Genomic DNA, 22,836 nt, shown 5'->3' on the forward strand with positions numbered 1-22,836 from the left:
AGAATTGTATGAAGCTTCAGTGTGAAAGCTTTCAGAAATGTTGATTCTGTGGCAGGTTGTCAGATATGCAATCTAAACTATGCAGTTTGCAGCACTGCCTATAATTCACAGAGGCCAAATTTATTCCCTGAGATCCTGCGCCTAAAGCCAGACTTTAAAAATCTAAACATGTATACCTTAGTAGAAAGATGGGACAGACATGAGATAACAGAGACATTTAAATATCTCCAAGAGGCGGGCTTCTTTTAATGGAAAGAAGGTTCTGGAACAAGATGACATAGGATGAGGGTGAAAGGGGGTAGACTCGAATAATCTAAGAAAGATCTTCTTTACAGAAAAAGTAGTGGATGCATGGAATAGTCTCGCAGTGGAGGTAGAAAGGAAAATTGGTTCTTACCTGCTAATTTTCGTTCCTATAATACAGCAGATCATTCCAGACCAGTGGGTTTTGTATCCCTACCAGCAGATAGAGTCAGAGCCCAAACATTTGGACATTGCTACATAGGAAAGAGTGCCACCTGCAGTCCCTCAGTCCCATCTGCCTGTACCCAAGCCCCAACACTAAACTTCAACTAAGGGATGATCTTTCTCAAAAGTTGGATCCTTCCCAACTAACCAGAAGTCGCACTATCTGACCTTTGACTAAGAGCAGAAACACTTGAAGGGCCTGGTGAATCGCCCTGGTTTCGAGTCTGTTGATGGACCAAGATTTCTCCGTCACTCCCCACAGGCCTTGAGCCATCCTATCTTGACAGACAGCTCTCCAACCGGAGAGGCTGGCATCCGCAGAGACTACCACCAAATCTGGGGGGTCCAAATCCATCCCCTTCTTTAAATTGTGACAGCCATTAAGAGAGACTGAGCCTGAGTTCCCAAAGAAGAGGCAGGGGGATGTGGAACTGCTCCAATACGGGACTCCCCTGGACAACAGTGCAAGTTGTAAAGGCCTCATGTGCGCAAAGGTCCAAGGAACTAACTCCAAAGTGGAAGCCATGGAGCCCAGGATTTGGAGATAATCCCAAACTGTTGGAACCCTCAGACGCAGAAGGCACTTCACCTGCGCCTGCAACTTCAGCACTCTGTCTGCCGCCAGAAAGACCTTGCCCTCCTGAGTATTGAACAGCGCTCCAAGATACACAAGCCACTGCGTGGGCACCAAATGGTTCTTCTGAAGATTGATGACTCAACCAAGAGACAGTAAAGTGTTCATCACTCTCTGAATCGACCTCTTGCAGTCTTCCCAAGACTTTGCCCGGATGAGACAATTGTCCAAATACGGGTGCATCAATATCCTTTCCTTGAGTAGTGCTGCTGCCATTACCACCATCACCTTGGTAAACGTGCGAGGCACGGTGACCAGACCAAAGGGAAGCGCTCAAAACTGAAAGTACTGGCCCAGCACCTTGAACCACAGGAACTTCTGATGGTCTTGGCGGATAGGGATATGCAGATATGCCTCCATCAAGTCTAGAGTTGCTAGGAACTCTCCTTTGCGCACCGCCGCAACCACCATGCGTAGCGATTCCATTGGAAACCTGGGAACTCGCAGGCACCTGTTTATCTGCAAGTCGAGGATAGGACAAAAGGAGCCCTCTTTTTTGGGAACAACGAAGTACACTGAGCACTGGCCCTGTTTTGCAGGAAGGACAGGGTAAATGGCATTCAGGTTGAGTAACCTCCGCAGCATCGTCCATAACACTTCTCTCCTGCCGCGCGAAACATGAGACTCTACAAAGGCGTCTCTGACTGGGCACAAGAAATCTAGAGCATAACTGTGCCTACCCACCTCCAAGACCCAACGGTCCGAGATAATCCTTTCCCACCTCATAGAAGCTGGATAATCTGCCTCCTACAGCTTCTACGCATGGGTGGGTAACCCTGGCTTCATTGGGCAGGCTTGCCGCCTCTCAAACCTAGGCCTGCACCATCTCTGGACGCACAACGGCCCCCACGAAAGGATTGTTGATGACCAGGACTCGGCTTGGGCACAGGAGGAGGAACAGGTTTACTGGAACGAAACCTACGAGAGTCTCTAAAACAAGCTCAGGACGGGAACACCTTCTTACTCAGTCTTCTATCCTCAGGCAACCTGTGACCTTTAGCCTCCCCCAACAGTTTCACCAACTGGTCCAAATCCTCCCCGGACCAGATTACAAAGTTGCGCCATGGAGGACAAGTCCGCCAACCAGTTCCACAACCACAAAAGGCTGCGGGCCGCAACGGAGGAAACTATACTACGGGCTGAGGTATGAACTAAGTCATACAGCGCATCTGCCACACAGGCGACCCCTTGCCTCCAGGCGGGCCACCGGACTTAGCACCCTCAGCAGCCTTCTGGACCCAACACAGACAGGCCCGCTGCATCATGCTGGCACAAACCGCTACATACAGACCTAGGGCTGAGACCTCAAATAACCGCTTCAGCTGAATTTCCAGCTTGCAATCCTGCATGTACTTCAACGGAACCACCCCAGCCACCGGAATTGTCATCTTCTTAGTGACTACCGACACATCCGCATCCACATGCGGCACTTTCAGGAGGACTAATGTCTCCTGCACTAGGGGATAAAGCTTAACCATTGCTCTGTCCACCTTCAAACTGGCATCCAGGGAGTCCCACTCCCAGATGACCAACTTCCTGATCTTCTTGGGCAGCGGAAAAGACGTCATCGGTCCTCACAGACCATCAAGCACCATTGACCCCCCTCATTATTGGACTCTTCTTGGAAGATCTTAACCCCCAACTCCTCCAGAACTTGAGAAAGCAAGGGGCGCAAGCTCCTCCAACTTGAACAGATAAACGACCCAAGGGTCATCCCCCTCCGGGATGGGGAACTCATCCAAGGTCGGGTCATCTTTGGAGCCATCCCCCAGATCAGGGGAGGTATAGTCCCCTGAGGGTCTGGAGGGTCACTCAGGTGCAGGACACCCTGTGTGTCTTCCCCGAAGGTCGGGTCCCCCCCGTGCTGGGCAAAGACCCAGGCGTAGAAGGATGTCAGGAGGACATTGGGCAGCCCACTTGGAGCCCCCGCCTACCAGTCGCTCCGCGGCCCTTTTCACGCCGGCTCTCTGACTGGCTAAAAAAGCCTGATGAAGGAGCAGCACAAAAAGCGGAGTGGCTGAACACAGCCCTACGTGTTCATACCCCCCACAGAAATTTGAGATCAGCAAACAAAGCACTGCTAACTATTCCCTCAGTAAAGACGGCCAGACTAACACAGGTAAGGGATAGGGCCCTATCTCTAGCAGGACCCACAATATGGAACAATATGCCATTAGAAATCAGACTACAAAGTAACATCAAAACCTTTAAAAAAAGTTTAAAAACATGGCTATTTAAGCAAGCATACCACAAAGAGAACTGAGAGCAGAAAAAACGGAAATTTTGGTTGTAGTTAGCCTAGCTCACACTCACACACCTGTCCCTTTAAGTGTGTGCCTCTCATTACTTTATCCTAAAACTATTCTTTCTTTTCAAACAACAAAGAACCAAAATAAAGGAGTACGATATATCATAACCGATTAAAAAGAAACTGGACATGACTTATAACACTCACCACATTATATTTTTTTTTGTGAAACTGTTACAGTAAATTAACGGCACCTGTTTAAGAGTTTAGAATTCCAGACACTGGATCTAACACATAGTTTTTGTGCCATATTGTAAACCGTTGTGATGGCGCCGCTTAACGACGGTATAGAAAAGATTTTAAATAAATAAATAAATAAATAAATAAACAAACAAACAAACAAACAAACAACAAACTCTGGGGAGAAGCCTGCAGGCTTTTTCTCCCCCACCCGAGGGATATCATGCTGTGGATCTTCCTCCTCAGCAGCACAGCCAATCTCCATGGGGGACTGGGGGGGAGGGGAATCCCCCCTCCCTGCGATATCACAAGCCTCCGCTCCCACGGAAATGGAAGCCGCCCCGGCCGAACGAAGGCCCAGTCTAACGAAACGGCTCTATACCGAAGGGCCCTCCTGGCTAGACACGCAGGCAGCACAGAGGGAACGCGCATCTGACTTCTCACCTGCTGCACCGCACACGCGGCAGGTGGCCATCTTGGATTTGGGTGCCATGCAACAAACCACGCAGCCATATGGCCAAACACAAACTCCCTCGAGCGGCCCTTAGAAAGGCAGCCTCGCTACCAATACCGGCAGCCGCCCAAAGTCCTTGCAACACACTGTTGTCGGCCGCATCTGCGTCTTCTGCGCCGTGGGACCTCAAAGGAGCACACACGCCCGGAGGAGACAGAGGGAACTCCCTCCCCCAGGCTAGAAATCATGCCTGCCGCTGAACCCACCCGGAGCCCTGGGCTGCCGACCCCCCTCTCACAACCGACGCTGCCCCGTACTCCTCAACAGGCCGCAGCATTCACTGCCCCTGCCTGGTCCTGCCTGACTCCGGAGGCTTACCTGAAGGACTTGGCTGCACTTAATATTTTCTTTTATTATTTTTTATTTATTTTTTAACTACCCAAACCTCATAGAAGCAGGACCAGAGGAAAGCCCGGGAACAGCCCCAGAGGCCAACAGAGCCAGAAGCTTCTGGATGTCAGGTCCTCTGGTAGGACACGGGCGAAGCACAGCCAGGGGTATCCAACCCCCCGGTTGCCCGGTTCCACTTGAGGGATGGCCTGCGACGGTGCCTAACACCTCAGAGAGCAAAGTCAAACTAGCCTACCTCATTCATCCTAAATTGTAACTTTTTTTTTTTGACTAAGTCCTAGACTGCAGGTTTGCATCTCCACCATCTGCTGGAGTCAGCGAGATACTGAGGGACTGCAGGTGGCACTCTTTCCTAAGTAGCAATGTCCAAAGTTTTGTTCTCTGACTCCATCTGCTGGTAGGGATGCAAAACCCACTGGTCTGGAACTATCTGAGTATGTACAGGAAGAGACAATAATATTATCTGACTTCAAGAAAGCATGGAACAAACACAAGGCATCTATGAGGGAAAGACAGGGGATTGTGGATGGGTAACCAAAATAGAAACATAACAGCAGGAGAGATTATATGGCTTATGTTAACATGACACCACCATCGTTCCCTTTAAGCTGAGCGCCTGAGCAATTGCTCATACATTTCGGCGCATCACACACAGGTTTTACATGGTTGCTCACATGAATTTTTCTTTGTGCTATATACAAAAATGAAACTTTAATACTGGCACTCAAAAATTATTGGTTTAAAAAAAAAATTGTTGCTCACATGAAAAAAAATTTGCATACACCTAGTCACTCCTTGGAGGGAACATTGGACACCACTAGGAAGTTCTATGTCCTCTGAACACGTACTGTGGTAATTCTGAATCACCTTCAACCCTACTGTTCTCTAAAGTACCCTTCATGTCTTTTGCTTTCTATTTTAAAGGAAAACAAATTATGGCACGCTTCAGAATTATTACCGGCAACCAGTTTAAATCCCAGTCAGATACCCAGTAGTTTAGTGAAAGCATACCTCCCAAGAATGCAGCAATGGTGTGTGGCTCAGCAGCTCCATAACGGCAGCTAAAAGTGAAAAAGTTAAGAATAAAAAATTAGTTTGCACTAAACGGGCATTTTTACGAGAATGATCTGTTCATGACCAACAATACTTACAATTCATGAATATAATCATCCTTTACTATTACAGATAAGCCATATTCCTGGAGAAACCCAGTGAGGCTGGATTTCAACTTTCCAATATCATCTTCCACTTGGCAGTTGTACACACCTACAAAAAATTAGCATAAATTATTTCATCTAGAAAAAAAACGACTTCATTTACAAGCACTTTATTAAAGTATTAGGGAACAGCTTGGTGGGCAACTGGTCAGTGCACTTGATCTTTTTTTGATCCTCCCTAGACACACTGACTATGTCATCTAGATGCTCTATCATATGCTTTTTGAAGGAAGACGGTATCCCATCCCTATGTATGGAGGTCTGGTCTATAAGAGAAACCACTGCAATGGCTGGAAGCACTGGGCGGAACCCAACCAGCTAAAGAATGGGGCTCTTAGGGGATCAACCAGTGAGGGGGAGTTGTGCAGGAAAGAAAATATGTGCAAAACAATTTCACACATATACTTTTCCCCATGCTCATGGAAGACGATCCAGGAGCAAAGTTGGGGCAGTGAAAGCATTCACATGCACACTTTTGCAAATATGCACATAAATGTATATGCAGAAAGTTACACCTGCTCTGGAGCAGTTTACATGCCACAGGCACAATCCAAGAATTTTAAAAGCAGACTTGGGCACACAAATCTGCTTTAGCTCTACATGGACTGCTGAAAATTACCCTCTTAAGACGCAAAAGGATAAAGACCTGTGATCATCCATGAACTTGTGATTGTGTTGGCTGAGGAAAGCAGGGTTGCTTACCTGTAACAGGTGTTCTGCCAGGACAGCAGGATGTTAGTCCTCTCAGATGGGTGACATCAGAATGAGCCCAGCACGGAATACTTTTGTTTGACTGGCACACTGAACATGCCCCTATCCCCATGAGGTCCCCCTTCAGTCTTGTTACAAAGCATAAAAGACGAGCGAAAAATAAAATAAAACGCAGATGAACCCAACTCCATGGGGTGGCGGGTGGGTCTTGTTGAGGACTAACATCCTGCTATCCTGAGAGAACACCTGTTACAGGTAAGCAACTCTGCTTTCTCCCAGGACAAGCAGGATCGTAGTCCTCTCAGATGGGTGAACACCAAGCTGCAGGCTGCCCCCAGGACATACAGGGCCAACAGACACCCAACAAGGTGCAACAGGCACAACGGCAGGGGAACTGTTGGCAACAACGGGAGGCAGACTGAACTACATATTGGGCCCTAAGCAGGGAGAGTTGGGCTCTCATACTTGGAACAGGTTACAGAGGGCAGACTGGCTGAAGACGCTGTCCTGTCAGCCATCCCTGTCCAGACAGTAATGGGCTATGAAGATGTGGAGGGAACACCATGTCGCAGCCTTGCAGATTTCAGCAATAGGGACTGCACGGAAGTGGGCCACTGATGCTGCCATGAACCTCACTGAGTGCGCTTTCACTCTGCCTCCGAGCAGAAGGCCCGCTTGCTCATAGCAACCAATTGGATAGAGTCTGCTTGCCCACCGCAACCCCAAGTCTATTTTTGTCAAAGGAGACAGTTGGGTGGACTGCCTGTGGGCTGCAGTGCACTTCAGGTAAAAAGCAAGAGCACGTTTGCAGTCCAAGGTAGGCAGAGCCTGGTCACCTTGGTGAGAATGTGGCCTCGGAAAGAAGGTGGGCAGTACAATCGACTGATTCAGGTGGAAGCCACCACCTTAGGCAGGAACTTAGGGTGAGTGGAAGAACCTCGTATAAGGAGGATTGGTCACCAGGGCCTGCAGCTCACTGACCCTGTAAGCGGAAGTGATTGCCATCAGGAAGATAACCTTCCAGGTGAGGTGTTTCAACTCAGGAGCACAGAGGCTCAAATGGAGACCGCATGTGCCACGCTAGCACTATGCTGAGGTCCCCAGGCCACAACAGGAGGACGCAGTGGCGGGTTCAATTGAAGTAAGCCTCTCATGAAGTGCCCCACTAAGGGCTGCACCAAGATCAGAGTGTCACTCACTCCGCGGTGGAAGGCGCTGATGGCACTCAGATGGACTCAGATCGAGGTAGTCTGCAACCCCAACTCCGAGAGACGCCACAGGTAGTCCAGGAGAGGGACAAATGAAAGGGTCGAGACCCTGCTCCACACACCAGACCAAGAACCTCCTCCACTTCGATTGGTAGGACTTCCGTGTGGAAGGCTTATGAGAAGCTACAGGACTTGTGAGACGTTGTCTAAAAGGTCAAGGGACTGTAACACTAGCCTTTCAATATCCAGGCTGTGAGGGCCAACGACCGGCGGTTCGGGTAGCACAGCCTGCCCTGATCCTGTGTGATGAGGTCAGGAGAGGTGCCCAGGCGGATGGGCTCCTGGATAGACAGGTCACGGAGAATCGTAAACCAGACCTGTAGTGCTAATGCGGGGCTATCAGGATCATGGAGCCTCCGTCCTTTTGGAGCTTCACGAGGGTCTTGCCTGTGAGCAGAATTGGAGGATATGCGTACAGGAGACCCGCACTCCAGGATTGGGTGAAGGCATCCACGTCTGGTTCCCTGTCCTCCTTGCGCAGGGAGCAGAAGCGATTCACTTTGTGGTTCTGAATGGATGCGAAGAGATCCACGTCCAGCCGACCTCACCTGCAGAAGATCTTGTCTGCCACGGAGTGAGGGTGGAATGTCCAACTGAGGCGGTCCACCACCACATTCTCCATTCCTGCCAGGTATACTGCTCGCAGGAGCATGGCTCGCGATAGGGCCCAGGCCCAAATTTTTATGCCCCCCTGTTTGTTCACATACCACATGGCCACTTGATTGTCCATTTGTATTAAGACAACCTTGTGGGACAGGTGATCTTGGATCACATAGAGGGCGTATCACATCGCCTGTAGTTCCAGGAAATTTATTTGCCATCTCGCCTCGGGTTTTGACCACCCACCCTGTGTGCGGAGGCTGTCGACATGAGCAACCCAGCCAATGTTGGAGGTATCTGTGGTAAGAATCACCTGAGCAGGAGGAGGCTGAAATGGGAGTCCTTTGCTCCTTGGCTTCTTGTGCCCACCAGGCGAGGGAGATCTGGAGCGGCTCTGTTATCTGGACCAGCACAGAGAGGTCCTGAGAGGCTTGGTGCCACCGGGAACGCAAGCTCCGCTACATCATTCTCATCGGAGTGTCATGCACCGATGCTGCCATGTGGCCCAGCAGCCGCAGGAGCAGGCGAGCAGAGGCCGTCCGTTGGCGACGAATGGACTGGGCCAGGTCCGCTCCGCTGAAGCTGAGCCGCTGGGATAGCATGAGCTGGGATATTGGATAATTGATGAGAAATCCCAGGACTGGAGCACTCTGACTGTGGAGTGCAGTGCACTCCTGATGAGCCAGTTGTCCAAATATGGGAACACATGCAACCCCTTGTGGTGCAGATGTGCTCCCACCACTGCCAAACACTTGGTGAAGACCTGGGGTGTGGATGCGAGGCCGAAGGGTGAAACCCTGTATTGAAAATGCCGCTGGCCTACCACAAAGCGCGGGAATCTCCGGTGAGGTGGAAATATTGCGATGTGAGCATAGGCGTCTTGCAAATCGAGAAAGCAGAGCCAATCCCCCTGATGAAGCGGTGAGATTAAGGTGCCCAATGAGACTATCCTGAACCGCTCTCGCCTCAGGAACTTGTTTAAGGCTCAGAGGTCGAGGATGGGACAGAGGCCGCCTGTTCTTTGGAATGAGAAAGTACCTGGAGTAGAACCCCCGGCCCTGCTGGGCACGGGGAACAGATTCGACGGTTTTTGACCGCAACAGGGCCGAGAGTTCCAACTCTAAGGTAGCCACGTGCTTCACGAGGCCCCAACCCGGTGAGGGAGGGAGGGAGTCTGGTGGGATGCTGAGCAGATTTAGGCGATAGCCTTGTTTCATGATGATTAACATACATCGGTCGGTGGTAATGGGGGTCCAGCAATTTGCAAACAGGCACAGCTGGCCCCCAACCGGTGGGTCAGGACTTGTAGGCACTGGGGTTAAGCTGCTGCTCTCTCTGTGCCAGTCAAAAACCCGCCGCAGGCCCGGATTGAGCCCGAGGCATCCGTTGTGGGCATGGATGGCCCTTTGGGGTAGCCCTAGCTGGACGAGCTCACGAGGCTGAAGGATATCATCTCTGTAGCCTATTGAAGGGTTTTCTGGATCAGGATCCAAGATGGCGTCCTAAGGAGAGGACGCATTGAGAGCTGCTCCTCACACAAAGAGGAAGGGGAGGGTGAGGCTGGAGTCCACAGTCGCCGCCTCATCAGATCCCCTTCAACCTAAGATCGAGGGCTTTTTCAACGCGGCTACTACTTCTACCCCAGAGAGGAGGTCCGCAGCGTCGGGTGGGGAGCGCGCCCAGACGCCATTGGACATTTCAATATCTTTAAGTCCTGGGGCGCCCGATACTCCCTCTCCCCCTATCCACGACGGGAACCCGGAACAGGCCTGGACTCGGCGACCGGAGGGGTTGGCAGGAGCCCAGGAGGCAGCGGCTGTCTCCGGGTTAGGACCCGCTGGAGAGAGGGCGTGTGTTGACGCTCGAGAAGAGCGGAGAGAACAGCGGGGACCCACCGTGCAGAGTCCGGTGGATGAGAACATGCCCATGAATGCTATCGGTGGGGGAGAGGAGCTGGCAGACGAAATCCAGAAAATCTCGGAGGTCTGCCGGTCTAAGGAGGTAAGCCCAGATCCCAGTTTTAAGCTAAGAAGACCGCAAGAAATAACCTTAGATGTTGTGTGGAATGCCTTAGTTGCCTTGGAGAAGGCAATTTCCACTCTAACTGTGATAATGAAATTAAACCTGTGCTGGACATTCAAGAGAAGAAAATCAAAGAAATTGAATTAAATGTGACCAAAATTCAAGACACTCAAGTGAAATTAATACAAAGTGAGGCAAATACTTTGAATAAGCTGGAATCCTTGGAAAATTCTCAGAAATATTTAAATTTGAGGATACTAAATTTTCCCTTTATAAAATTGGTACCATTATGCAATCAGTTTAAAAAATATATGCTGGAAGTTCTTTTATTTCCAAGTGAAGCTATACCACCTATTTCAAAGATTTATTTTGTATCAAGAACAACTGAAATCACACACATGGAACCAAATGGTCCCCTAAATTTAGGGGTAGATTTGACTGGTTTTCTTGAAACATCTACGCCAGAACAAATAGAGTATCGGGGAACTGTTTTGTGTACTTTTGTTTTTCCTATGGACAGAGATTCTGCTCTGTTTTTTACGCAATAGAGATAAGTTTTTCTATGACGAAAAAATAAGAATTTATCCTGATCTCTCAAGAAGCACTCAACTTCGTTGAAAACAGATGTTGGAGATGTGCCAAGAAGCAAGGCAGCTGGGAGCTAAAATTACAATTAGATATCCTTGCAAATGTTTAATGTATATAAATAATAACAAGTATATATATTATGACCCCTTACATTTACGTTCCTTTTTGGATAATTATGGAACTGAGACAGTGGCACCTCAGTAGTTCGGGCATAAACGATAAAAGTATTCTTATAATTCTTATAATTTTTGAAATTAGATGATTTATGCTCCCTTTAACATCTTGGATCCCCTTATATTCCTGATTATTTTTATTCTACTAATTATAAGAGTCCTGTTTGGATTATTTTTCTTTTGTATTAGATATAGTGTATTAGATAGGGGCATGGTATTATGAAAGTGTAGATGGATGAATATGTTGTAATATATTGAAATATTGTGACTCTTTGTTAATTATTGAAAACTAATAAATAATAAATTTAAAAAAAATAAAAAGAAGGGTTTTCTGGAGTCCAGACACGGCGCCCGATGGGTCGCCGGGAAGGGGTCCAAAGCGCTGGTGGGCAATTGTCGCAGGGTCTCGTAGTGGTCCTTTACCTGAGCCACTGCGTCCCAGACCTTATCTCCAAACAGGTTTTCCCCTGTGCACAGGAGGTCAGCCAGCTTCTCCTGGACTTCAGGGCGGAGGCCTTAAGCCAGGCCCAGTGCCGGGCACTAATACCGCTGACGACACCCTTGCTGCCGTCTCAAAGACGTCATAGGCCGCTCGCACTTCATGCTTGCCAGCCTTAAACTCCTTCTGCCTGATGGACTCCAAGCCCTCTTGGAACTGCTGTGGGAGACTTTCAACGAGCTCCTGGACCTGCTTCCAGAGGTTACGGTTGTACTGATTCATGTACAACTGATATGCTGCTATTCGGGCAATAAGCATCGCCCCCTGGAAGATTTTGTGGCCTAGGGCACCCAAGGCCCTCTGATCCTTCTCCAGCGAGGCAGAGGAGTGAGTGCGTGCCCTTTTGGCCTTCTTGACCGCTGACTCCACGACAATGGACTGGTGTGGGAACTGGCTCTTCTGGAAGCCCAGGGCCTGTTGCACTAAATAAATGGCATCCGTCTTCCGGCTGACCGAGACGACGGAGCCTGGGTACTCCCATAAACGGTAGAGGAGCTCAAGGAGGACCTCGGGCACCAGGACAGCCACCACCTCTTTGGCACATCCACGAATTGGAGGACTTGTAACATTTTATGGCGGGCGTCCTCTTCAGTCAGCAGTTGAAAAGTCACGGCCTCCGCCATCACCCGAACAAAACTGGACAAGTCCTCTGGGGCGAGCGGCTCTCTCGTCCGGAGGTGAAGGTTCCGACGGGAAATCATCCGCAGCCACTGAGGAAAACTCAGAGGAATCATCACCACATGGGTCATAACGGGCCTCCTCCTCCCCACTAACCCGTTTGGGTCGGGGAGGAAGGCCCAATCCTGGGTCCCAGGGTACCGGCATTCACGGCCTGTCAGGAGGCCTCAGTGGACCTAGGGTAGAGCCCCTAGGTCCACTGAGACCTCCTGCCGGTGCTGCCCGTGGTGGCTGGCGCAGAGCAGCATCCTCCTCCTCCAAGGAATCGGGATATTATCGGAGGGTGGAACTGGTGGCGGATGAGGCACCGGAGAACCTCCAGGCACCAGCTGCATCAGTAAGGCACCAAGCAGCACGTCCAGCCTCACCAATAGGGGTGCCAACATTGATGGTGCTGGCTCCGATGCCGGTACGGAGGCTGGCACTGGCTGCTCGAGGCCCCGAAGGGCATGGCGCACTGCCTGCTGGACTACGCGGTCCAACTCCTCCCAAAACTCAGGCGTGGTAAGTGCCAATGAGGGATGAGAAGGCAGATGATGCGTAACCGGCGCCTCCACAGGGATTCTTGGAGTCTTGGTACCAGACACAGAGATCGGTGGGGGAATGCCCTGCGCTCCCAGGCCTAGAGGAGGACGGGGCTTCCATGCCTCAGGGCTGCTTCAGAGGGGGTTCGGCTGAAGCCGGTGCCCCTCCGGTATCGGTGCAGGCACCGTGCGGTGACGACAGTCTGTGCCGGTGTCAGTGCTTGGCCTGGTCCTTCTCCGGCACCAAGGAAGACGATCCCGAAGCCTTGGATTTGCCCGACGCTGGTGAGGGGCAATTCCCCCACACCTTTGTCATCGTAACAGGACATCGAGGGTAATTGCCCGGAGTCAGACAGATGCCCCTGGCTCAACGGCCCCGGTACTGAAGTCGATGGAGCCGATTCTCGAGAATCAAACAAGTGCTCCGTCTTGTCCAGGCGGGCCCACTGGCCTCTGAGAGTCATCTGAGTACAAGTGGGGTACCGACAAACATCGTGGGAAGGCCCCAGGCAGAGGACGCAAACGTCGTGCGGGTCCATAATGGACAGTCTGCAGACACTGGGGGCACTTCCGGAAGCCAGTCGCCATTGAAAAAAAGATTATGCGTGGTCGGTAGCCAGCAGCCACTGGGGGGCAAATGCTCAGGAATCGACCGCAACAACTCAGAAAAAATGTACTTACTGAATGCCAGAGGAACAGACACACGAAGGGGAACCCCGGAGCGGGAAGTACCGGTGAAAAACAGATAATTTTTCCCCGTGAGGAAAAAAGAAGTGAAGAGCTCCAAATACCTGCGAGGCAACAGCACCGCGGAAAAAAGGAGACTGAAGGGGGACCATGCATGGTTGTGGGATTAGTGGTATGCTGGGCATGCTCAATGTGCCAGTTAAAGTTTCTAGAAACTTTGACAAAAGTATTTTGTGTCGGGCTCCATCTAATGATGTCACCCATCTGTGAGGACTCCTATCCTGCTTGTCCTGGGAAAATAAGAGTTATGAAAATGAAACAAAGCATTCAAATACCACCAATGTTTTTGGGACTAAAACATCTGCCCATTTAAAAACAATATCTATGGCATATTGCTGGAATTTTCATTAAGCCACATAAACGTGATATAGCAAGTTTTAAAAAGTCACAAACATAGGGAGGATCATTTTTAAAGCCATTTCTATGGGTAAACGGTACTTTACCCACAGAAATGGGATTTAACAAAACTGCCTGCCTGATATGCAGGTAAAAGTATACGTATAAGAGACCTCTATGTGGAAAAATTAGGTTTATCATCTGTCAATTTCTTTCCTTATTGTCCCCGAGACCAGCCTAGAACGCATGGGCTGTACTCAACCCCATCTAAACAGGGAGGTTGCTGGACAAACCTAACCTCAGGACCCCAGCCCCGAAGGAGGTAAACTCCCTAACGTGCAGATACAATCTGTAGTGCGTTGAGAAAGTATGCAAGGAAGACCACATGGCTGCCCTGCAGATCTCAAGTGACACTGACTGTCACTCTGCCCATGGAGTAAGCTTTAAAGTCTTTCGGAATCAACAATCCCTTAGATATGTAAGCTGAAGCAATAGCTCCCTTAAACCATCTTAACAGTCACCTTAGAAGCTGCATCACCTTTCTTTTGATTCCCGAAGAGAACAAACAAGTTATCTGATCTTCTAAAGGGGCTGGTCACCTTTAAAGATCTGAGCAAAGATCTTTTAAACTTCCAAAACATGGAAATCTTTAAATTCTTCTCTCAACTCACACTTCTTGAATACTGAGAGATCCACAGACTTGTTCAGGTGAAACTGAGACACAACCTTAAACAAAATAGAAGAGACCTTCCATATGGATAGCCTTGAATCCGAGAACTGAAGAAACTAATCTCCACAAGATAGAGCTTGCAAGTTGGAAATATTTTTCACCTAATAAACAGCAACTAGAAAAAACATCTAAAGCGTTAAATTCTTAATTTATGTCCTTTTAATGAGCTCAAACAGCGCTGCAGACAAGGTTCGAATAGCTAAACTGATTTTTCATAGAGGAATCTATTTATGAAATGGCGAACCAAGATGCTTTACTCCTCTAAGGAAATGAGAAACATCCAGATGAACTGCTAAAGACTTTTCCTTCATAACAGGTAATTGTGGCAACTTATATCTTCAAGGAGCTAAACCTGCAAACAAGACCCTTCTGCAAACAAGACAGATATATAGGAACGAAAGATTTAAAGGGAGAAACCTTAGCTTCTGTGCATCACAGGTCAAAAATCTTCCAGATTATAATATAAGCTGATGAAGTAAATGTTTTCCTTGCCTGTAAAAGAGTGGTTAGGCAAATGTTGCTTACCTGTAACAGGTGTTCTCACAGGACAGCAGGATGTTAGTCCTCACATATGGGTGACATCACAGGATGGAGCCTAATCACGGAAAACTTCTGTCAAAGTTTCCAGAACTTTGACTGGCCCCTAACTGGGCATGCCCAGCATGGCACTAACCCTGCAGCCAGCAGGGGTCCCCCTTCAATCTTATTTAAAAGCTACAGGCAGTGCCAAAAAATAAAATAAGAAAACGTTACGAACCCTACACCGCGGGGCAGCGGGCAGGTTTAGTGAGGACTAACATCCTGCTGTTCTGTAAGAACATCTGTTACAGGTAAGCAACATTTGCTTTCTCACAGGACAAGCAGGATGGTAGTCCTCACATATGGGTGAGTACCGAGTTGAGGATGTCTGAACATGCACTTTCCATGTGAGATAGTGAAGATCACAGGAGTGAAGAGGCTCGAATGGTGATTTCATGAGCCGACCTAAAACCACATTGAGGTCCCAAGAAGGGGCCGGAGGACGCAGTGGAGGCTTGAGGTGAAGCAAGCCTTTCAGAAAACGTGTTACAAGGGGTTGTACTGATATAGGAACATCCCCGATACCTTTATGGAAGGCGGCTACCGGATTGACATGCATTCTGATGGAAGAAGTCTTTAGACCTGACTCTGATAAATGCCAGAGATAGTCCAAAAACTTCGTGATTGGACAGGAAAAGGGGTCAAGGGACTGAGAAGAGAACCTTTTCCATTTTTAAGAGTAAGCTTTTCTCGTGGAAGGCTTCCGTGAAGCAATCAAGACACGGGAAACTGGTTCAGGGACAAGGCGTGAAGATTGGGCTGGCGGAGGCACCCGTCGTTTTGAGTGATCAGAAGCAGGTCGTTTCCCAAGGGAATGAGCCTGCGAATGGAGAGATCCTGCAGTATTGGAAACCACACTTGGCGTGGCCAGTGAGGTGCTATCAGGATCATGGTTCCCTTGTCCTGACGTAACTTCACGAGAGTCTTCGAGAGAAGAGGAAGTGGAGGGAATGCAGTTGCCCACGAGAGGGAGAATGCGTCTCTGGGCTGAGAGTGTTTGCTGCAAATGAGAGAGCAGAATTCTCTACTTTGCGGTTTTGAGGAGACGCAAAGAGGTCTATCTGAAGATATCCTCATTGTTGGAAGATGGAGTTCGCCATCGAGGGGTTGAGAGACCACTCGTTCGGTTGAAAGATGCGGCTCAGCTTGTCTGCCAACACATTGTCCACTCCTGGCAAGTAGGTGGCCCTGAGGTACATCGAATGGGAGAGAGCTTCCACCCAAATCTGTGCAGCTTCCTGACACAGAAGGAAGGAGCCTGTGCCTCCCTGTTTATTGATGTACCACATGGCCATCTGGTTGTCCGTCTGGATCAGGATAACTTGATTTGAGAGGCAATCCTGAAATGCCCTGAGAGCATATCTGATTGCTCGAAGCTTCAGGAAATTTATTTGGTGTTTGGCTTCCTCTGGAGACCAAGATCCTTGTGTCTGCAGATTGGCCACATGGGCTCCCCATCCGAGGTTGGAAGCATCAATGGTGAGAATTAATTGAGATTTTGGAGCCTGAAAGGGCAAGCCGTGGAGGAGATTGATCTGATTTTTCCACCAGGCTAGAGACTGACGGAGTGAGTCAGTTTCCCGTCCATAGCAGGGCTGAATTAGCCATGCTGTCATGGGATCTGTCAATCAGGTCCAGGAAGCGGAGCTTTCCAAGCAGAGATTTAGATTTTTGCTCTCTGCGGCTGCACGTGTTCCCGTGCAAGAAAGTAACAGATTCTCCTCAGTCTGTTCTTTTTGTGAGCGGGATCTATAAAAAGAGTAATGTTCCTGAGTTCAGAAGACACAGGAGTAGTCTTGAAGAGCAGTGTAAGCCCCTATTCCTCAACTGTCCAGAAAGAATGCTTCAGAGGTGTGGAGAAAACAGGATTTTGCCTTTGTGGGAATTCAGAGGGAAAACTGCCTAACAAGGAAAGGTCCTAAGAGTTTCTGATGGACAAAAGGAATAAGCCAGGGGAGCATCTGCTTGTGAGGAGACAGTGCTGCACAGAAAGGAGGGTTCCTTCCCAAGAGAAAACTCCATTCCTCATCCAGACCCATCAGAGAATCATACAAAGGATCTCTCCATGTGCCTCCTAACAAAACCTCACGCCACACTGCAACCAAAGAACGAGCATTCTTGATAGCAGGACCCACTATCTGGAATAACTTACCGCCGGACCTAAGACAGGAACCCTGCCTACAAACATTTCGGAAAAAACTAAAAACCTGGCTATTTAGCCAAGCTTTCCCTTAATCTTTTCACTTTCGGAACTCTACATCTCAAGCCTTCCGGACAACTTACATAGCAAAACCCTTTAATCACAAGGGTTATCCCTCTGTCCTTCTCTTTCTTCTATTCCCAAGTTTGATCTCCTTGTTATATGTAACTTTTTTACCTCCTCTAATTATTTTACTGTTAAATGGTTGATAAGAATGTTTACCCCTTGTTCCATGTAAACCGATTTGATATGACACCCGTCATGAAGGTCGGTATATAAAAAGAATTAAATAAATAAAGAGAGTTTACCTACAAAGGCATGCAGCCTATGCTAATGTGAGGACAGAGTTATTGTTTGTGCTGTTGAACTTTATTTCCTGACCTGTTCGGTGCATGAAAGTTTAGTGTGCTGCTGTGGATTTTTGTTTCCTGCCATCAGAGACCAGTAAAGAACTTTATTTTTGACAACATCTACTGTGTGCCTTATGGTGTTTTACTTTGACCGGACTAATGTGTAAAAGAGCTCCAGAGATGAGAGAAAGCCTAAGTACCTTGAAAAACTATTTCATTACTCTCTTGTATGGAGAGAACTTGCAGGAGGTGCTTCTCATACTTTTGTTCCCAACCTCTCAAGTGAGTTGCACTATGATAGTGATGCAAGTTGCTGTTTTTGAGCAAAACTGGTTCTTTAATTTTGTGTTTATAAATAGTATGTTGTGGTGAAAATTGCAAAAGGTAAAGAGCTGATATGCTTACAGTAAATGTCTAGAAAAAAACATTTATTTACCTGGATATCGGCCATGCTGTTTTCGAAATCTATCAACAGCTCTTAACATTAGGTACAGCACTATCTCACTGTCTGCATTATCCATCCAAGAAGCTGAAATGAAAAGCCACTGTGATTGTCTTTGGGTAAGCAAGTATAAACTGTATATACTAAAGATTTTTATTTTTTCATCATCTCTAAAGCTTGTTCAGAGAACAATGCCACTGTTTACAGATTAAGCCGTGGACACTAGTATTGAGGAGGGCACCTCATAGTATAAGAGATCATCTTGCACTACATGGAAGAGAGGACTGAAATGAAGTAGAACATTCTAGTCTGCCTCAGCGCAAGTTTTCTCTGAGACACTCCTGAATTCCATTCCTTCTAAAATGAGTCGTTATTAACTGGCTGTATACAAGTAGTGCACTCCATTTTTATGCAAATACGATAAATAGATACAAGGGTCTGACTAACTGGCATAAGGACAGCAGTTGGCACTGCTTTTCATGGACCTGCAATCCTTCACCCCCACTATCCCAAGACAGGCTTGAAAGGATGAAGAATGACAAGCAGGTTATTTCTAGTTGTGTGTTCTAGTGCAAGTCTCTACAGGAAAAAAAACAGCCACTTGTAGAAAAAGATCCATATAAAGAAGATACTTACCAATTTCATCCTTCTTAACTGTATCCCAACTGTACTCTTCTGCTAGAGATCTACAGCGTGTTACTCGAAGGAATGCGGCATTTCTGCCTGGATTCAGAGTACAGAAGAGAATCAGGTCTGTGAGGATAACATTAGTATACACCGGTATCCACTGCATGCAAGCACAAAGCTATGATACCACCTCAAAAATTATATTTATTCTTTTGAGATGAATATTAGTTTACAGTTTAGATTTTAGTCTCAACAGTCCTAAAAATATATATTTCAGAAGAAATTATGTTCCAATACTGAATTTATTTACAATTCAATTAAATTATATTGTTTAGGAAACTCTGAGAAACAAATGAATTCAATATGCTAAAAGAAGCAAGAAAACTTACAGAACAACCTAATATCTTTCGGCTGAATGGATTCAGGGAGCTGCAAAGAAACAAGCAAAAGGGTTTTGCTTTATTGTACTAATTAAGTGAGGTATAGAATATGAATACCAGTGAGCCCTCTGAGCACAGGGAAATACTTATAGTACCTGAATGTAATCTGCTTTGACGTGCCTGAAAATGTGAAATATATAAAAATTTAAAAAAGGCAGTACTGGTAAGGTCAGCCATTATTATAAAGTATCTGCCTTTAAACTCACATTGAAAACCAACAGTACTGTAAAAGCACATGCCTGTCAAGGAAATGTACTTACATTTTTAATCCAATAAGGCCTATTAATACGCCACCTTTCATGAACATCAAAGCAGTTTACATTGTATCAAAGGTAACAAGTCAAGAACCATTCGTCTCCCCAATTCTAAAACACAGCATATACCAAAAACCCATCTTTTTATTACACTGCCCTTTAATTTCATCTTTTTTAAAATGAGGGATATATAGTCATTCTTTTGGAGCATATAAAAAAGAACTCTGAAAATACTACTTGCCCTGCCTATTGACTGTAACAGTTTGGCAACATGGTCCTCAACAGCTGCGGCATCTTTTTTAGCTTTTTCACGATATCTGAAAAGACAGCATAGCAGAATATTTTAAATTTAAATTTGGTTTTCTTTTAAGAATAGAGAATTATGAACATGTCACAGAATTTCTGGGCATTTAGGGGCCAATTTTCAAACAGTTTAGGCTCCTAACTTTTGGAATTACGCTCCTAAATTGGTCTTTTTGAAAATTTACTAGGGCCAAGTCCCTACATTTTGGCTCCTAGTTTTATTAGGCTCCTAAATGTAGGATCCTAAAAAATGGGTAGCTACATGGGAGGAGTTAGGGTGGGGAAACAAAGTTAGGGTCTTAGCACTGATTTTCAGAACTAGGCACCTAATTTAGGATCCTAAATCTAGGCAAATAAATAGGAGGTATGAATTTAGGACTCTAACTATTAGGCCCCTAACTTTATGGGAATTTTCAGTTGAAAACTTAGGGAGGTAGGTTCAGCTGAAAATAGGTTCCTAAGTTAGGACCCTAATTTAGAGACCTCAATTTAGTTCACCTTTTTTTTTTTAATATCAGCCTTAATAGTCTTAATACCTGCAACAAACTAATACATCAGAGTTACCACCTCTAATTTGTCACAATGCAAATTACACCGAGAGGAGAAGAATTTAAAAAGTCCCCTGGACCAATGTAATATTTAAAAGGAAGATACCACAACCTACAGCACACAAAAATAAAAATACCCTCTGCTTTGAGTATTTTGATGATAGTCTGTTTCATTTCACAGTTAAAAAGGAATAAAATGGTGATGATGGGGCAGCAATGTAACATAATACTACAAACCTAGAGGCAGTTAGGCCTAGGACAGTGCAGGTGTGACACTGTCTTGCTGCTGCAGTAATTGACATGGAAAGAGTTGAAATCATGAAAATGGATGACTAGCTTCCTGCTGAAAAAGGAAATGTGAGCACCAAACCAAAAAAATTAAATCAAGTCAGTAGGTGCCAGCTTGCAAGTCACAAAAGCCCACCTCTAGTTCCCAGAATTAATCACTCTTCATTAAAGAGTAATGTCAAATTTTAAAAGCAACACACAAACAGAAAGTACTGAGCAGAGAGAGGGTCAGTTTGCCTGGTAGAGTTTACTTGACCACCTTGGAAACAGAGAAGATAGCACCAGAGGAACCACAAAGTGCCTTCTGTGATCTGATGGCTAAATGATGTGCTTTAAGGATAATCCCTGCACATCTGTTAAAGTAGAACACAAAACATTTTCGTATTAAAAGCTGATGTTTTCTAGTCTGAAATCATTGCCCGCCAAAATTACAGAAACAGGTTTAGAAAAGTTAATGATGAAATAATAATTGGAAGGAAGTCTATGTAAAAGATACCCAGGACCCTCCAATAATTAATTTAAAAATGTAATATGTTTAACTAATGTATTTAAAATGTATTAAGTAGACACAAAATGTGAACAAAAATAACACTTTGACAATGAAGTATTCAGTATCATAATTAGGAAAACAGAAGTACTACTACGATTTTCCTAAAGACTTAAATGCATCATGGTTTTTAAAACGTCATTCTTGCCCAGGTTTGCAAAATAAGAACGTACAATTACACACGAGACAAAAGCTGAGATTAATTATTTGTTGGGGTGGGAACCCCAGCATAAAAAGGTTTATTAAGGCCCTCGATTTCTCTGTTCCTCTGCCAATTGTTGTCCCCTCCTTACAGAATACCTACACGCTCTGCAGTCGGATAAATTTATCTGAGTCGGCGATCATATCCGGGATAGTGCCTCGAACAGGTAAATTTCCTCGACCCTCCCTGGCAACAAATTCTTTCAGGGCTCGAACCAAAATCCAAAATGGAGGCGACTGTCAATGTACAAATCATAATATTACTTCTTACTTCTCATCTATGGTCACACATAATACACTTCTATGTTTAAATGATATTGGCCAGCATTTAATTATTATTGTTACCTCTTGAGAGAGGTTGATGCAGCGTTCATCATTAAAGAGCTCATTAATACTGCTCGGCATCTGGAAAAAGATAACACAGTAGATGATTAATTGCAAGACCTCCTTTGAGAACTGTCACATTTGGGACAAGCAAGTAATTAAAAAATCTTGGTCCCTGGAGGTTAAATAAAGAGAAAAATTCAGATTTTACTCAACTGCAACTGTCTATGGGAGATATTAATGAAATATTTATGATGGCCTGGGGGAAAAGAATGATTTTGGAATGTGCAGAAGATGCTCCATTAAACAGTCTCCTTTCTACACACAGACATGCCCAAGGACACAAGTCACCCATATACCTATGCAGCTTGTATTTGCCTCCTGGATCCCTTGTACCCAAATATATTTGCTCCTACTTCAGGCTAGCAAAGAATGGCTCGAGATGCTGCTGTGCATTCATGACTCCCATTATTTTCTTGTAAAACTTGGTTATGCTTTGAGAAAAATATTGGACAGCTAGCTATAACAAACATTATTCTTTTACTTTATCCAGTTATTTATTTGATTTTATATTTTTATGGATGTTATTTTATTGTAAAACACTGTGATAGCTTTGCTTATGGTACAGTAGTACATACATTTTAAAATAAATAAGTCTAAAGCAATTTTGGGACCCTTGCACGATTTTGAACACTGGCTAAAGTTTCCCAAGTAAAACCACTTTTTTATGTTCAAACATTTTATTAAATAAAAGCAAATAATCCAACACTTAGGAGTGGATTTTAAAAGAAGTGCACATGACCTACATATCTGGCGCGCGCACATTTACGCCCGATTTTATAACATGTGCGCGAATGTTATAAAATCCAGGGTCAGTGCATGCAAGGGAGTGCACAATTGTGCACCTTGCATGCGCAGAGCCGCGCTGCCTTCCTCAGTTCCCTTCTCCCTAACCTAACCTTCCCAACCCTTCCCCTAATCTTTCTCCCTGCTAGCCCTACTCTAACCCCCCCTTGTCTTACCTTTTGCGCCTACCGGCAGCCTGCCAGCACACAATCCTCCAACACAGCGGGAATAGCCGCTATGTTGGAGGCCTCTGGCCCCAACCCCGCTCCACCCTGGACCGCCCGACTCAAGCCCCGCCCCTTTTGTAAAGCCCCGGGACACGCATCCCGGTGCTTTACG

The 22,836-nt window shown here is 46.4% G+C and overlaps 1 protein-coding gene across 7 annotated transcripts in view; it reads right to left on the reverse strand.

The window, feature by feature from the left end:
- Nucleotides 1-22,836, reverse strand: part of NAE1 (NEDD8 activating enzyme E1 subunit 1) — a 171,471-nt gene that overhangs the window by 26,173 nt on the left and 122,462 nt on the right. For all 7 annotated transcript variants that reach the window (XR_003857674.1, XM_029608202.1, XM_029608204.1 and 4 more), the window contains 8 exons: nt 21,673-21,732; nt 21,431-21,564; nt 19,682-19,757; nt 19,136-19,175; nt 18,756-18,842; nt 18,114-18,206; nt 5,607-5,721; nt 5,467-5,516 (listed from right to left, as the gene is read on the reverse strand). Coding sequence is in view for 6 of the 7 variants with exons in the window: in XM_029608202.1 (XP_029464062.1) it covers nt 5,467-5,516; nt 5,607-5,721; nt 18,114-18,206; nt 18,756-18,842; nt 19,136-19,175; nt 19,682-19,757; nt 21,431-21,564; nt 21,673-21,732 (655 nt within the window). In the remaining variant the exon portion in view is untranslated. The remainder of the gene's footprint in view (nt 1-5,466; nt 5,517-5,606; nt 5,722-18,113; nt 18,207-18,755; nt 18,843-19,135; nt 19,176-19,681; nt 19,758-21,430; nt 21,565-21,672; nt 21,733-22,836) is intronic.

This window comes from Rhinatrema bivittatum, chromosome 7 (assembly GCF_901001135.1).
Source record: "Rhinatrema bivittatum chromosome 7, aRhiBiv1.1, whole genome shotgun sequence".
Lineage (NCBI taxonomy): Eukaryota > Metazoa > Chordata > Amphibia > Gymnophiona > Rhinatrematidae > Rhinatrema > Rhinatrema bivittatum.